The sequence below is a fragment of the Cololabis saira genome, chromosome 15 (genome assembly GCF_033807715.1).
Source record: "Cololabis saira isolate AMF1-May2022 chromosome 15, fColSai1.1, whole genome shotgun sequence".
NCBI lineage: Eukaryota > Metazoa > Chordata > Actinopteri > Beloniformes > Belonidae > Cololabis > Cololabis saira.
In genome coordinates this window covers 26,495,673-26,509,628 of record NC_084601.1, presented here as the reverse complement: position 1 = coordinate 26,509,628, position 13,956 = coordinate 26,495,673, and the positions used below count along the sequence as shown (strand labels likewise).

Here is a 13,956-nt window from a genome sequence, read left to right as displayed (position 1 = left end):
AAGGGGGATTTCTCGGCAGGTAGCAAGGATTGGCAGAACACCTGCTCCTCAGCACCGCGGACAGCGACCATGACGCGCCTGCGCAGGAAGGCTCTCGTCGCACTTTTCCTCTTCACGCTCTTCATCTTCGGGACCATGATGGGCCTCCGGACGCTGAAGCCCAGCGACGGCTTCTCGGACCTGGCCCCCGGCATGGACCTGACCGGGGGGAGGTCCGAGCGCAGGCGGGCGGATGTGAGGGACGTGCTGGCGTCGCCAGGGCAACCGCCTCACATGGACGCCAGCTACACCAAGGTGGTCTTCACCAAATCCGACAGAGATTTCAGCATCTTCTACGACGTTCACATCTTCTACTATCTGTGGTACGGCTCTCCCAGCGTGGATAACAAGTACATCCACTGGGACCACGTGCTGGTGCCGCACTGGGACCCTAAGATCGCGGCCAGCCATGCCCAGGGCAGGCACACCCCCCCGGAGGACATCGCCTCCAGCTTCTACCCGGAGCTGGGGCCCTACAGCTCCAGGGACCCCAAGGTGCTGGAGTCACACATGGCCCAGATAGAGGCGGCTGGAGCAGGTGAAACATTACACTACACTAACGTTTTAACAAGTTATAAAGGAGAACATTTTCAGATTATGAACCATATCCAAACTTTTAATGTAAAATTGTAAAGTTTGAAAGTATAAAGTTGCGCAACAGTTGATTTTGATTTGATTTGAAGATTTATTTCGAACATGCATGTTAAAAAAAAGAATACAAAATACAAAAAAGTAAAAAAATAAAATACAAATATATATATATATATATATATATATATATATATATATATATATATATATATATATATATATATATATATATATATATATATATTGAATTGAATACTTTATTATTACAGACTCAAAAGGTTCCATATAAAATGCATAAAAATACATAAAAATTACAGGTCACACATTAAAATACATGCAAACATCTGTTCCAATGTTTCCATAGTCCAGATGTGTATACCTTGTATCACTCCGTTTGATGTTAGTGGGTGCAGTTATTAGACAATTTTCTGACTCATGGAGTCAACACATAAATTTAAACATAAAATTCCTCAGCAGAGCATGGAAGGTGGGGACATAAGAATTAACAAATAAAGTGCTTGCACTTGTCCATCTTGGAAGTTTAAGGAGGATCCTGAACGCATCATTATATGCTACCTGCAGCTTCTTTATCTTTGGCGGTGGTATAATTACACCAAAGGTGAGCTGTGTAAAGATGTGTACAATAGGCTCTGAATAGATTTACTTTAACATCAGCTGTGCACATATGGAATCTAAATATATATGTATATACATATATATATATATATATATATATATATATATATATATATATATATATATATATATATATATATATATATATATATATATACGACCTATAGATATGTGGTTAGAAAAACAAACTACAGGTACAACTGAGTAAGATTTAACAACCACCATTTCTTCTCAAAAAAACAGAATACATATATATATATATATATATATATATATATATATATATATATATATATATATATATATATATATATATATATATATATATATATATATATATACTGTATATATGTGTGTGTGTGTGTGTGTGTGTGTGTGTGTGTGTGTGTGTGTGTGTGTGTGTGTCCACATGTTTTTGTTCATTTCACATCAGTGTGGCCTCAGCCCAACAACTGATGCGGACCTTGCTAATCGGGGAGAAGTCCAAGCCTACTATCCTTTTTCGTCTCTTACAACTGCATGATGCTTGCACATCAAAACAATGCATTTAGTTCATAGAACTACAGAAGAAATTATGGCAAGTGCAATTAAGAGACTCAAGAAAGTAATGATAGAAGAAGAAATGAGGGTAACCCAGTAAGAGACCAAATAAGAGTAAACCTTGGTAGTGACACAAAAATGCACCTGAATCTCCTCACCTAGAATTCCACTGAGCTAAAAATGACAAAAGGTCCTTTAAAGTCCAGGACAGCACAGTTAGAAGAAGAGTGAACAAGTACAGTTTGATTGGAAGGGTTTGCTATAATCAACCACCTTATGAACATAAAGGCACAACTGAGGTTCACAAAACTGCATCTGAATATATCAAAAGACTTCTGGAACAATTTCCAGTGGACAGCTGTCTGGCCTTGATGCCCAGTTCCATGTTTGGTCAAACTCAAATACAACACTGCAGTAGAAACCACCTCACACCCACTGTAAAGCTTGGCAGTGGAGGAGTGATGATTTGGGCTTGTTTTGCAGCCGTAGTGCCTGAACAGTTTTTCTGTAGACGATGAGCTCCTGTGGGTACCAGAAAGTTTGAGTCGGCATTGTAAGGCCACCTGTTCAACGGCTAAAACCAGGCAGAAACTGGGTCATGCAACAGGACAGTGATCCGAAGTACACCAGTCTGCAGTTTACCCCTGAACTGATATGCACACGGAGCGAGATGCGCTCTAATGAAACCTGTCACACCCATTCATACTTTCAAACTTCATTGTTGCCTGTAACGGTAACAGTGTCTGGTAATGGTCTCCCTACTGTTGCCCCCCGTGTGGTTCTGTAGGGGTACTGGTGTTGTCATGGTACCCTCCTGGGGTGGCGGATGACCATGGGGAGCCCTCCGAGGATCTGGTTCCTGCTGTCATGGATGCCGCCCACAAGCACAGCATCAAGGTAACTGGTGAGACAGCTGGTATGTTTTTCCCTTTATCCTGATCTGTAGAATGAATGAATAAATGACATAGCAGTGATACGTTAAAGGGGACCTATTATGGCATCTAATACCTATTTTAAACAGGCCTTGAATGTCTTAAAAACAAGCTTTTGATTGTTTTTGCTAAATAAATTAGAAATTCAGCCACTAAACCATATCTTTATCTTCCCAGTCTCTAACCTCATTATCTATGTGGGTTCTGAGTGGGCGGGGCTATGATAATGAGGCTCTGTGCTGATTGGCTGCCTGAATGACACGATACACCGCTACGAAAAAATGGCGGAAGCTCCGGCCGGCGGAGTTAGTTGTGGGCGTGGTTTCATGCATCGGAGGCCAACCGATGTAAATAAGTGTGATGTGGCTTTTACGTTCATCTGAACGTAGAAGTCACATGACACTGGATGGCTCATCCGGGCGGCTGTACAGACACTGCAGAATTTGGTTGCTTTCCTCCTTCTCTGAGTTGGCAGGCTGAGGGGAGACCACTTTATATATGTTAAAGCAAGAGAAAATGTGTTTTTCATAGTAGGTCCCCTTTAAGTAAAAATATGAATCTAAAACTTTTATATAACGTCCTGTGACCCACATTTCATCTGAAAACATACTTCTCTGAATTTATTTTGCCCATCTTAACAAAAAGGTCTGGCATATAATTTGTATTTATGTATAGCCATCTGCAAAGGTTTGTACCTGCTCTTTTACTCTTGCATTTCTTTTTATTAAAACGTCATTAAAAAAATCTGATCATTGTGGGCCTTAGCATTAGACGAAAACAACCTCAGACTACAGTATCACTTTTTTTCTTCTTTTTTTACCATTTCATTATTTATGAAACCAAAATGAAGCCAAAAGGAAAAAATTATAATGTGGGCAGTACAAAGTAAACCTATGAATCCATAGCGTGTACATCCCTCTTTAGCAGCAAGTTATGGCTGCTAAAGAGGGATCACAGAGCACAGCTCACCTAAGGTCCCACCTTAACATGTCAATTGAGTTGAGGTCCGGACTTCTACCTGCTCATTCCAAAACTTTGATTCTGCTCATTTTAGCCATTCTGAGCTAGATACTGTATGCTAGCATCCCTCTGATCTTTGTCCTGTTGCTAGACCCAAGCTTTATCTGTCAGACTAGAATATTCTGGTATACAGAGTTCATCGTCAACTCGGTGACTGCAAAGTGCCCAGGTCTTGCAGCAGCAAAACAAACCCAGATCCAAAACTCCACCAATGTGGTTGACAGTGGGTGTGAGCTGTTTCTGCTAAAATCGTGTTTTTGGTTTTTGTCAAACATGATGCTGGACATTAAACTCATATAACTACCCTTTGGTCTCATCTGTCCATATGACAGTATTTCAGGAGTCTGCTGGTTTGTCAGATGTGTTTTGTGAACTGGTCCGACCATGGGGTAAATTTGTTGGGACGTCCTTTCCTGAGTAATACCGAGAAAAATGCTTCTCACTTGTGAATAATCTTTGTCACTGTAGAACATTAAACTCAAAATTGTATGGAAATAATTTTATAAGTCTTTCAAGATTGATGTGCAGCAAGAAGTGCTTCATGATTCCACTGCGTATGTCTTTCTCTCTTAGCGATGTATGAACACACAACTGAATATCTACCAAAATGCCAAAATGTAATTTTATAAACGTTTGCACATCAACTGATTATCAACTATCAAGAGCCTGAGGTTAGCAGCACCTGGCTACAACTAACCATCGTAAACCCCATGGAAGCAGAAAGGGGGTACTTAATATCAATCCCCAGTGTAGTTTTTTTATTCATGCTACATTCTTTTTTGTTAAATAAATAACAAAAAAAATTAACAGTGAAATAAGGTTGTCTGGGGTTCAGTTAAATTCAGTTCAATGTTATTTATACAGCATCTATCATAATACAAGTTGTCTCAAGGTGGTTTCTAGAGACCCAGAACATGACCTCTGAATAATTATTGAATAAACAAAGACAGGTAAAAAAAAAAAAAAAAGGGTACAAAACAGGTAAAAACTCCCCGAGTGCGAGAAAAACTTTAGGTTGTGATATTGTATTTGTTTAATACAATGGCCCACTGTGATCGGATTATTTTTATTATTTTACTCAAACAAAACCCAATTCTGACTGTTTTTAACTGACTAACTTTCGTAAATGACTGTACACTCTTATAAGCAAAAATCCTGCTCTGAAAATGTCGTCTAACTAAAAATATACAATTTTCTCTCACTCCAGATTGTCTAACAAAATTTTTCCACAATTTTATTTGTTGTGCTGTATGGCGCAAGTCCACTTGTGACTGGTTCTTTTTTTTCTTAGATGTGCTCTTCTGTTATTCAAAAGTCGTCGTTGAATGCAGCTGCATTGCTCTGGCTGGATTTACCAAACCTTCAGCTGTGGTTGTACAGATTTTCCTCTGTAATGCACAACTCCATCTTACAAAGTCACGCTACATCATCAGTGAAAGCTTTCCATACAGCAGTGAGAGCCACAGAACAGGTTGAACTGGGTCGTTCTGTGCCTCAGCCAGTCTTACACAACACTGTGTATCTCACAGCTGACCTTAGGGCTAATGCTGCACTGTTTCAGTGGTGACAAAATACAAGCTGAAGTGCCCTGGTTCGGCAAAACGTCATGAGCTTGTCCACTTTTTGGACATTTAACATGAAATAGGGTTTCGAGCACTACATCAGGTAATCTGTCATTTATTGCAATTGCAGATATGAGGACAGAGGGAATGTAATCCTCTTAAATAAAAAACCCATAGCAAAAAAAAAACTGGAACAATATGAAAAATTAGGGACGGACCAACTGATTGGCCGACCGATAGCATCGTTCCAAATGGAAGTCTGTTTCTTTTTCTTGGCTCAGAGGCATGTTTCACGGTTAGCATTTGTAATTGGTAATCTTTGTAGAAGTCGCATGCTGGTTATGGTTTTTAACCAGGCTTCTTTTGATGCAAATGATGCATCCACACACCTATGGTGTTGAATGTAAATGTGCCGTTTTGTAAGCATCACGTTATACAGACACATCTGAGCAAACAAAGCAATTCTCATCTGTTTATTCAACCAAACAGGAACAGATTGAACAGTGTTTACTTCACTGCCTTTTCATGAGTCCAACCAGCCGAGACTGCTGACAAGCCGGAGCACAGGCAGCCAACGCTGCTGCGTTGCCATGGAAACTGTTTATAAAGACCTTGCAGCCCCTTTTGAAAGATGGAGTGGGCATCAAGTGTTTACTGTATCTGTTCCTCAGTTCTGTCAGTTCTTCCTCATTTGCCACGGAGCTTGAGTCTACCATTTCTGCCCTATACGACTGAAGCAAACAGGCCCCTCATAGTTGGGCCCGTCCGTCAGAATGACAGGCGACATCCATCAGTCAGCATTAAGCTCCAGCAGAAGAATGCAGCAGTGTTTACAGACAGTTTGTGCAAATGCGCTCTAAAGTTTTCATGTTTAATCAGAAGCAAGTATGAAAGGACAGAGTCAGTGGACTGGATGACACACAGACTACGTTTACATGCAGTCAAAATTCGGGTTAAGATCAATATTCCAGTTACTGAAACATTCGGAATAATCTGTTTCCATGCGTGAGCAAACAGGGTTATCCCTGTATACTGTACATGGTAATTGTAATCATTTGGGATATCTGGATCAAACCAGCGACGCATGGAGAACGTCATGACGCAATTCCCCTCATTGCCGCTTCTTCTTCCTGTATCCAAATCCGAAACAATAACAGCAGCACAGCGGATAATGAACAGCCCAGTAGAAGTCGTCTATTTCAGCGTCTTCCAGCGGTGCTTGATCTGGTCTGGCGTTTGTACAAATCCTGCTTCGCGCAACTTTTCGCTCACCTTCTTGTAAATCTGGCTATCCCGGTACTTTCTACCGTCTACAAATGGCAAAATGTTCATGTCTTTCATTACATTTATGAAGTAATTAGTCTCCTCCTGGTCTTGCGTTTTTCCATGTTTATAAGAACTTCTTGGACTCAAAAGACCAAGATTCCTTGAAAAAAGAACATGGGCAGAAAACAAATTCCTGGGGGGGGGGGTCACTGCCGTGCAGCAGCCTCTCTTCTTCCAACATCGGTTCATCTTCTGAGGAGGTCAGCTGCTGGAGATCTGAGAGAACAATGTTGTCCTGTTTCTGTATGATCTGAGGTTGGAGATGCTCCACTGTCCTGGGGCCTCATTTATAAAAGAGTGCGTAGGATTCATACTAAAAGTGTATGTGCGCTCAAAAGCCAAAAATGGTGTGCGCACAAAAAAATGATTTATAAAACCGTGTGCACGCACATCTGCAGGCAATGTTCGCTTTATAAATCACAGTCCAGCTGGAAGGTTGCGCACGTGAATTCGCCTCATATCCCGCCCTCTACAGGCCCACTTCATACCATAAATGGTCAATGCAAAATACTTGATGACTGTATTTGCATATAAATGAGCCTGCTGAGCATGCGCATGAGACATATGTCGAGCCGGTGTTCTGCCGAGGTGTCCTACCTCGGCGAGGTGTCCTACCTCGGCAGAAAATACTACCGTCCGATCCCTGTTTCTTTTATCTCTTTATTTTCAAAGGCTTTTTCATGCAAATAGACGATTTAACAGCAGGAAGTCAGAATGTGCTTCTACATAGATCTATGTGTACGACGCTTCGGCGGAAGAAAAAAAACCCGTCAAATAACGCTTCCACATAGATATTGGCAGGTAGGATGATTTGACAGATGAAAATACCCTGAAAATACCCTGTCAGATCACTCTTCCACATAGATAAATGCAGGTAGGATGATTTGACAGAAGAATGGAGCTCCTCGTCGGAGCTGCACTCTTTAGAAAGGATTTACTGCCACAGTTCTGCAGAACCACCGTCTCCGGCTACCTTGTTTAGGAGTGTTTGGCAGCTGCTTTGGTAAATGTTTGACTCGCCATGTGTTTCAATAAATTTGTATAATAGTACAACATACAGTACATGTTTTGTATCCCTCTTACTTCTCTTTTCTTTTTTTTTTACTGCTATATTATGGTGAAGAGGCTCCGAGGCGTGAGCAATATTTTTGTTTTCCTCGTGAGATTATTTTTTTCCTCTGCAGCTACAAATAAGAGTTAATATTTTTTCCTCAACCAACTAGTTTTATCTGAAGATTTGGGTTAATTGCACCGCAGAGAGCTGGCCAGCAACTGCGTTTAGCTGGCGAAGTGGGGAATAAAACCCGTGTTTTGATCCGACCCGGTCTGTGTGAGTGTTTGTGGTTTAAGGCTGATTTATGGTTCTGCGTTAAATCGACGCAGAGCCTACGGCGTAGGGTACGCGGCGACACGCACCGTACGTTGCACGTCTCCACATACCCTACGCCGTAGGTCTGCGTCGGTTTAACGCAGAACCATAATTCAGGCTTTACTGTGTGAAAGATTTGGTCATTACAGCCGCGATCCAAGCAAGCCGACGACTCTTTCACTCTTTTACTCTGTTATATCAGATACTTGGCCGGCCTCCGTGGTTCTGCCTCCGAGCAGGAAACCGGTGAAAAGTTAAACCATTAGCGATCTTTTCCCCACGTCTGTTGTGTGGAGCTGCTGCAGCCACAACACAGCAACGGGTTACCAGCTTCTGCTGAGCTCTGCGCTCCACGCCCCGCCCATTTTCGTCTCGACTGCGAATCGGGAAGGAGGGGGAAGTGACGTATGCCGTAAAGCAGTCAAAGCCGTAAAGATTTGTAGTTTTTTAGTGTGGCAGGGTTCCTACCATGCTCCTCAAAGTTACATAGTGCCAGTGAAGGCGATACAGACCCCCTCAGACCATGACAGAGGTTCATTAAACCTGTTGGAAGTTGATGTTCCATCACAATGACTCTGGAAATATTAGATTAAGGTGGAAAAGTTACATAGTGTCGCTTTAAGGCCTCCACTGTTCATATAATCACATAATCACTTAGTTCACATCGGACTGTGGCCCAACAAAGGCCTCCCACGTCTGGCTTGTTTGGATCATGGAGCTGTAACCTGCATTTGTGGATGCCACTACCAGTTGCGTTCCTAGACAGTGATTTCAGGAAGGTCCCAGAGTCTATCACGGCTGAAGATCACAAGCATCCCGTGCCGATTTCTGGCCTGTGCTCAGACAAATTGAAATCTAAAATTCTTTTTGGGGACCACTCTGGACTAAAAAGAAGAGCATTTCTTGTTTGCTATGTTCTATCATCAATGCAGTGCAAGATTTTCAAATCATTGTATTCTGGATTTTTTCTCTGATGTTATATTACAACCCATAGACTGTTCCAGAAATTTTGCTGCCAAGTAGGTTGGCAGTTAAACCAAAAAAATACACAGAAATGTTGAACAAAAACAAAGCATCATCCTCCAGGTTTACATTTTTAACCTTGTCCATGTGTCTCTGCACAGGTGGCCTTTCACATTCAGCCATACAGGGGACGGACGGATCAGAACGTGCATGACAACATCAAATATATTATTGACAAGTAAGCTGCTGTGTCTCCTTTCACTGTCCAGACGAGTCCAGCTCTGCCGTCTTTGTCAGCTGCTGACATTACGGCACCGAAGATGTGGTGAAACATGAAGCCTGATGAGGAAAGACGAGGAAGAGCTAGTTAAAAATAGATGTTTCCCCAGGGAGCAGGCTGTAATGGAGCACAAGGTAGCTTTTATTCTTAGTTCAACAGGTCTGATGAAGTGCTAATGAAATCAGCTCATACATTATTTCAAGTGCCACATCTCTTTCCAAGACAAATGAGGGCTGCAGCCAGTTACACAGAAGGTCCTGTGGGTAACTGGAAAGATTTCCTTTTTTTCTGTTAGAAATTGTTACAGGACATAAATAAATAACTACGGTAAATAAATAAATAAAACACAGGAACATGTACAAACATTAGCACCCCCTCTTTTAAGCCGATGTTTTACCTTTTGAGTAAAAATATACTGAAATAGATTTCAGTATTTGGTGAATTCAGCCTCAGATGAACACCATAAAACTGATATCAACATTTTTCACTGTGCCATCATTTATTTGATATAAATGAAGTACAAAAGAAAGACGTCCAGTGGCCAATGGTGCCATGACTCAGTAGCTTGTAGTGAAGCTGGAGGCATTTAACAGCACCAACCCTGTCCTGTACCACTTATTCCATCTCGCGAGTGCTGACAGGAATCAGCAAGAGAGACCACGTCTCTCCAGAGTTATCTTCGCTCCATTGGTCCCCGTAAAATTCAGAACCAAATTCAAAATTTTATTACTTGCGTATAAAGCTCAAAACGGCTTAGCTCCTCAATATCTCCAATACTTGAGTATCCAAATGTAGATTTGGAGGGCGGCATTCTACTATCAGGAACCATTACTATGGAACCAACTTCCAGTCTGGGTTAAGGAGGCTGACACCACCTCCACCTTTAAAACCAAACTTAAAACCTTTCTGTTTAGTAAACCTCTAGTTAGTATTTAGTAAACCTGTAGTTAGTGTTAGTAAACCTCTAGTTAGTATTTAGTAAACCTCTAGTTAGTGTTCAGTAAACCTCTAGTTAGTGTTAGTAAACCTCTAGTTGGTGTTAGTAAACCTCTAGTTAGTGTTAGTAAACCTCTAGTTAGTGTTTAGTAAACCTCTAGTTGGTGTTAGTAAACCTCTAGTTAGTGTTAGTAAACCTCTAGTTAGTGTTAGTAAACCTCTAGTTAGTGTTTAGTAAACCTCTAGTTAGTGTAAACTCTAGTGTTTTAGAGTCAGTAGTCATAGCTGCAGCTGTAGAACAAGACTATAATAGTTAGTCTCAAACATAGCTTCGTGGTAGATATGCTGCTATAGGCCTATGCTGCAGGGGGGCAACGACATGATCCACTGGGCGGTGCCCTTCACCCCTCCTTCTCTTCTTCTCTTTCCTTTTTCATTTATTAATTATAAGTATCTCATAACCATCGTTGTCCATTTCTCTTGTAGTTTAAAAGAACAATATATTTAACCGTTTACTTCCACGTGCATAGCAACAGTAACCAATGACTACACATCTGCGATCGGGGCACTCGTCACGTGATCAGGATCTCTGCTCGTCACTCTATGACGTAGAGGGGACACCCAGAGAATTCCCTGAGGTTGACGAAATGGGAGAATGGTTAAAACAATTAATTTAAATATCGCCTGCCTCCACTTCCTGGTTCAAAAGCAATTAAAAATTATATTTTGTGGCTGGACGACGTTCTGGTTAAGTTCTGGCTAGGTTAATGTACCACTTAATATTGGTTAGAAGTAGGAAACGCTTGTGGTTTTTGCTAAAAATAATAATTTCACATCACTTATGCCACCTCCGTCGTCATGGCGACAGCAAACAACATGGTTAAATACTCGAATTTACGTTAAATACTAGAAAATACAGTTAAATACTCGCCGTCAAAATAGTGTTAAAAATCATCAAAACACCATTAAAACACTGTTAAAACAGCGTTAAAAACATGCTTTTACAAACTGACAGTAACAGACAGTAACTTGCGCGTCAAAAACTCATAACTTAGCCACTATAATAAGAATAATATATACATAATAATAATGTAATAATCCGTGTATTTATCACGACAACGGATCCCAATTGACTTTGCATAGTACAATATCCGTGGTGCTCGCACAGAATTTTATCATTTCCGTGCTGGTGCCACGGAAAATAGTGGTGAGAGGTCGTGGGCATTTCACGGATTTTTGTGAGATCAGCTTGTTGTAACTACTAACTGCTTTTTATTATTTTACCTCTTTTCTTATCATTGTATTTGTTATTTACTGTTTAATTGTGTCTTGATGCTTTTAATGTTGATGTAAAGCACTTTAAATTACCTTGTGTTGAATTGTGCTATACAAATAAACTTGCCTCGCCTTGCCAAATGTTATGACACACCTTCTCTTTCAAACAAATGGGGAAGTGTGTCCAAACTTTTGGTCTGTACTGTATATATATATATATATATATATATATATATATATATATATATATATATATATATATATATATATATATATATATATATTTGAGTAATGGCTTTACAGTTCCATACACACCTTTTTGACTTGAGTTTTTGTTCAGCCTGGTTATTAAATGCTTTTTCTTTTTTGTCAGGTATGGAAAACATGGGGCCTTTTACAGATTCAAAACGAGCACAGGGCAAGTGCTGCCCCTCTTCTACATCTATGACTCCTACCTGACACCACCCGAGTCCTGGGCAGAGCTCCTGACACCTAAAGGCTCCCAGAGTATCCGAGGCACACCGTATGATGGGGTTTTTGTTGCCCTCATTGTTGAGGAGCGCCACAAGCATGACATCCTCGCAAGTGGTTTCGACGGAATCTACACCTACTTCGCCTCCAATGGCTTCTCCTTTGGCTCCTCCCACCAGAACTGGAAAGCCATCAAGGCTTTCTGTGATGCCAGTAATCTGCTGTTCATCCCCAGTGTCGGCCCAGGATACATAGACACTGCTGTACGACCCTGGAACAACCACAACACCAGAAACCGGGTCAACGGACGCTACTACGACACGGCACTGCAGGCAGCTCTGTCCGTCAGACCGGACATCGTCACCATTACATCCTTCAACCAATGGCATGAAGGCACACAAATAGAAAGGGCTGTACCCAAGAAAACAGTGACCCGTTTGTATCTAGACTATCAGCCTAACCAACCAGATCACTTTTTGGACCTTACACACCAGTGGGCAGAGAGCTTCCACAGGGAGAAGGACAAGTGGCTCATGTGAACGTAGCATCAGCCGGGACCTTATTGTAACTGGTGGGAGTATCAATTACAATCAGGCTGTTTGAAAACCACACATTGCACCTACGATGCCCATTTCATTGTGGGACAGACTGTGTGAGGCAGAATGGTCAGCTGGATAAGAGAAACGTTTCCAAAAGTCCCACATTATCCAGGCGTACAGCGTACTACTTTTTGGTGAAATCGAGGCCAACTAGTAGTCGTATGAGGTTTTGAAAAAGGCCTAAAGCAGCTCCCTCTGTTGAAAGAAAGGGCTTTTATGTTCAACATGCTTTCTCTAGCTTTAAGCTCTCTGGATTTCCATAAATCGATGGACTGGTGACCTGTCCAGGGTGGACCCCTGCGTCTCGCCTGAAAGATTAGCTGGGATGGGCTCCAGCAGACCCCCATTACCCTGCAAAGGATAAAGCGGGTATAGATAATGGATGGATGGATGGATGGATTTCCATAAATCTCCACCCTGCCCTTTGTATTTTGGGTCACTGACTTTTTTTTAAAAAAAAAGGTTAATAATTTTATTCACTAGTTGAAGCTACAACATCAGTCATGAACAGCCGAATGCTGTGTCCTTAGTATTCCTTTGTAACTTCCAAAAGTCTGGTTATGAAGAGTAACTTCTTAGAGTTGGTGATTTTTTTCATGATGAAGACTGTTCTTTCCTGTATTTCCTTGTTTACCAATTAAAATGTCTCTGTTTACAGTTAGAGAATGAGATTTAATTTTACTTTTTTTAAATTACTGTATTATGTAGTAAGACACAGAGCACAATTTATTGCAAAACATTTATGGTCATGTAAGTAGTTGCAGAACAGAATAGAATTATTGTGAACAAATCTGAAGGAAAAACGTTGACTGAACTTCAACAGTGAGATTTGAGGGATACTCAATCACACACTTTCCACCGAGGGCTATAGTACTGTAATTGTCCTCTTCTTCTGTATAGTTTCAAGCCATTCCTTTTGTTGAGGTGGTTGCCTTTCGCCCTTTTGCCAGCCATGTCTTCACATAAGGCAGTGGATCCCACTGTCTGCATGGTGGTCCCACACAGCTGATGAAGAGGAGATTGGATGCATTCCAATTTGTGAATTTGCAATGATCCTGTTCATTGAGCTGAACCCTCTTTCACAGTCGGCATTGCTTGGGGTCACTGCCATAAGCAGCTTCTTCATCCGATTAGGAATGCTCCTCGCCTCGTCTCCTTCTTAACCTGAGGAGTGAGCAGGCAGTTTCTTTTCACCAGACAGGGTGGGGTTTCTCCAGCCGGACGTAGTGTGTGAGGATCACGTTATTCCGGCCGGATCCTCCCCACCCCATCTGGTGCCCCGGTTGGCCAGAGGGAGCAGTGTAGAGCCCAGGACTGCAGTATGTTTTTGTGAGGGTAGCTCCCATTAGCTAATAAGGGAACACGGGGAGAACATGCAAACTCCACACAGAAAGGCCCTTTCGCCAACCCCACCAAC

The 13,956-nt window shown here is 41.5% G+C and overlaps 1 protein-coding gene across 1 annotated transcript in view; it reads left to right on the top strand.

The window, feature by feature from the left end:
- maneal (mannosidase endo-alpha like) overlaps positions 1 to 13,755 on the top strand; it is a 14,140-nt gene extending 385 nt beyond the window's left edge. The window contains exons 1-4 of the mRNA XM_061742105.1: positions 1 to 577; positions 2,594 to 2,703; positions 9,140 to 9,216; positions 11,843 to 13,755. The exon at positions 1 to 577 is cut by the window's left edge and continues 385 nt beyond it. Coding sequence (XP_061598089.1) covers positions 70 to 577; positions 2,594 to 2,703; positions 9,140 to 9,216; positions 11,843 to 12,479 — 1,332 coding nt within the window. The 5' untranslated portion in view covers positions 1 to 69 and the 3' untranslated portion in view covers positions 12,480 to 13,755. The remainder of the gene's footprint in view (positions 578 to 2,593; positions 2,704 to 9,139; positions 9,217 to 11,842) is intronic.
- The last annotated feature ends 201 nt before the right edge of the window (positions 13,756 to 13,956 follow it).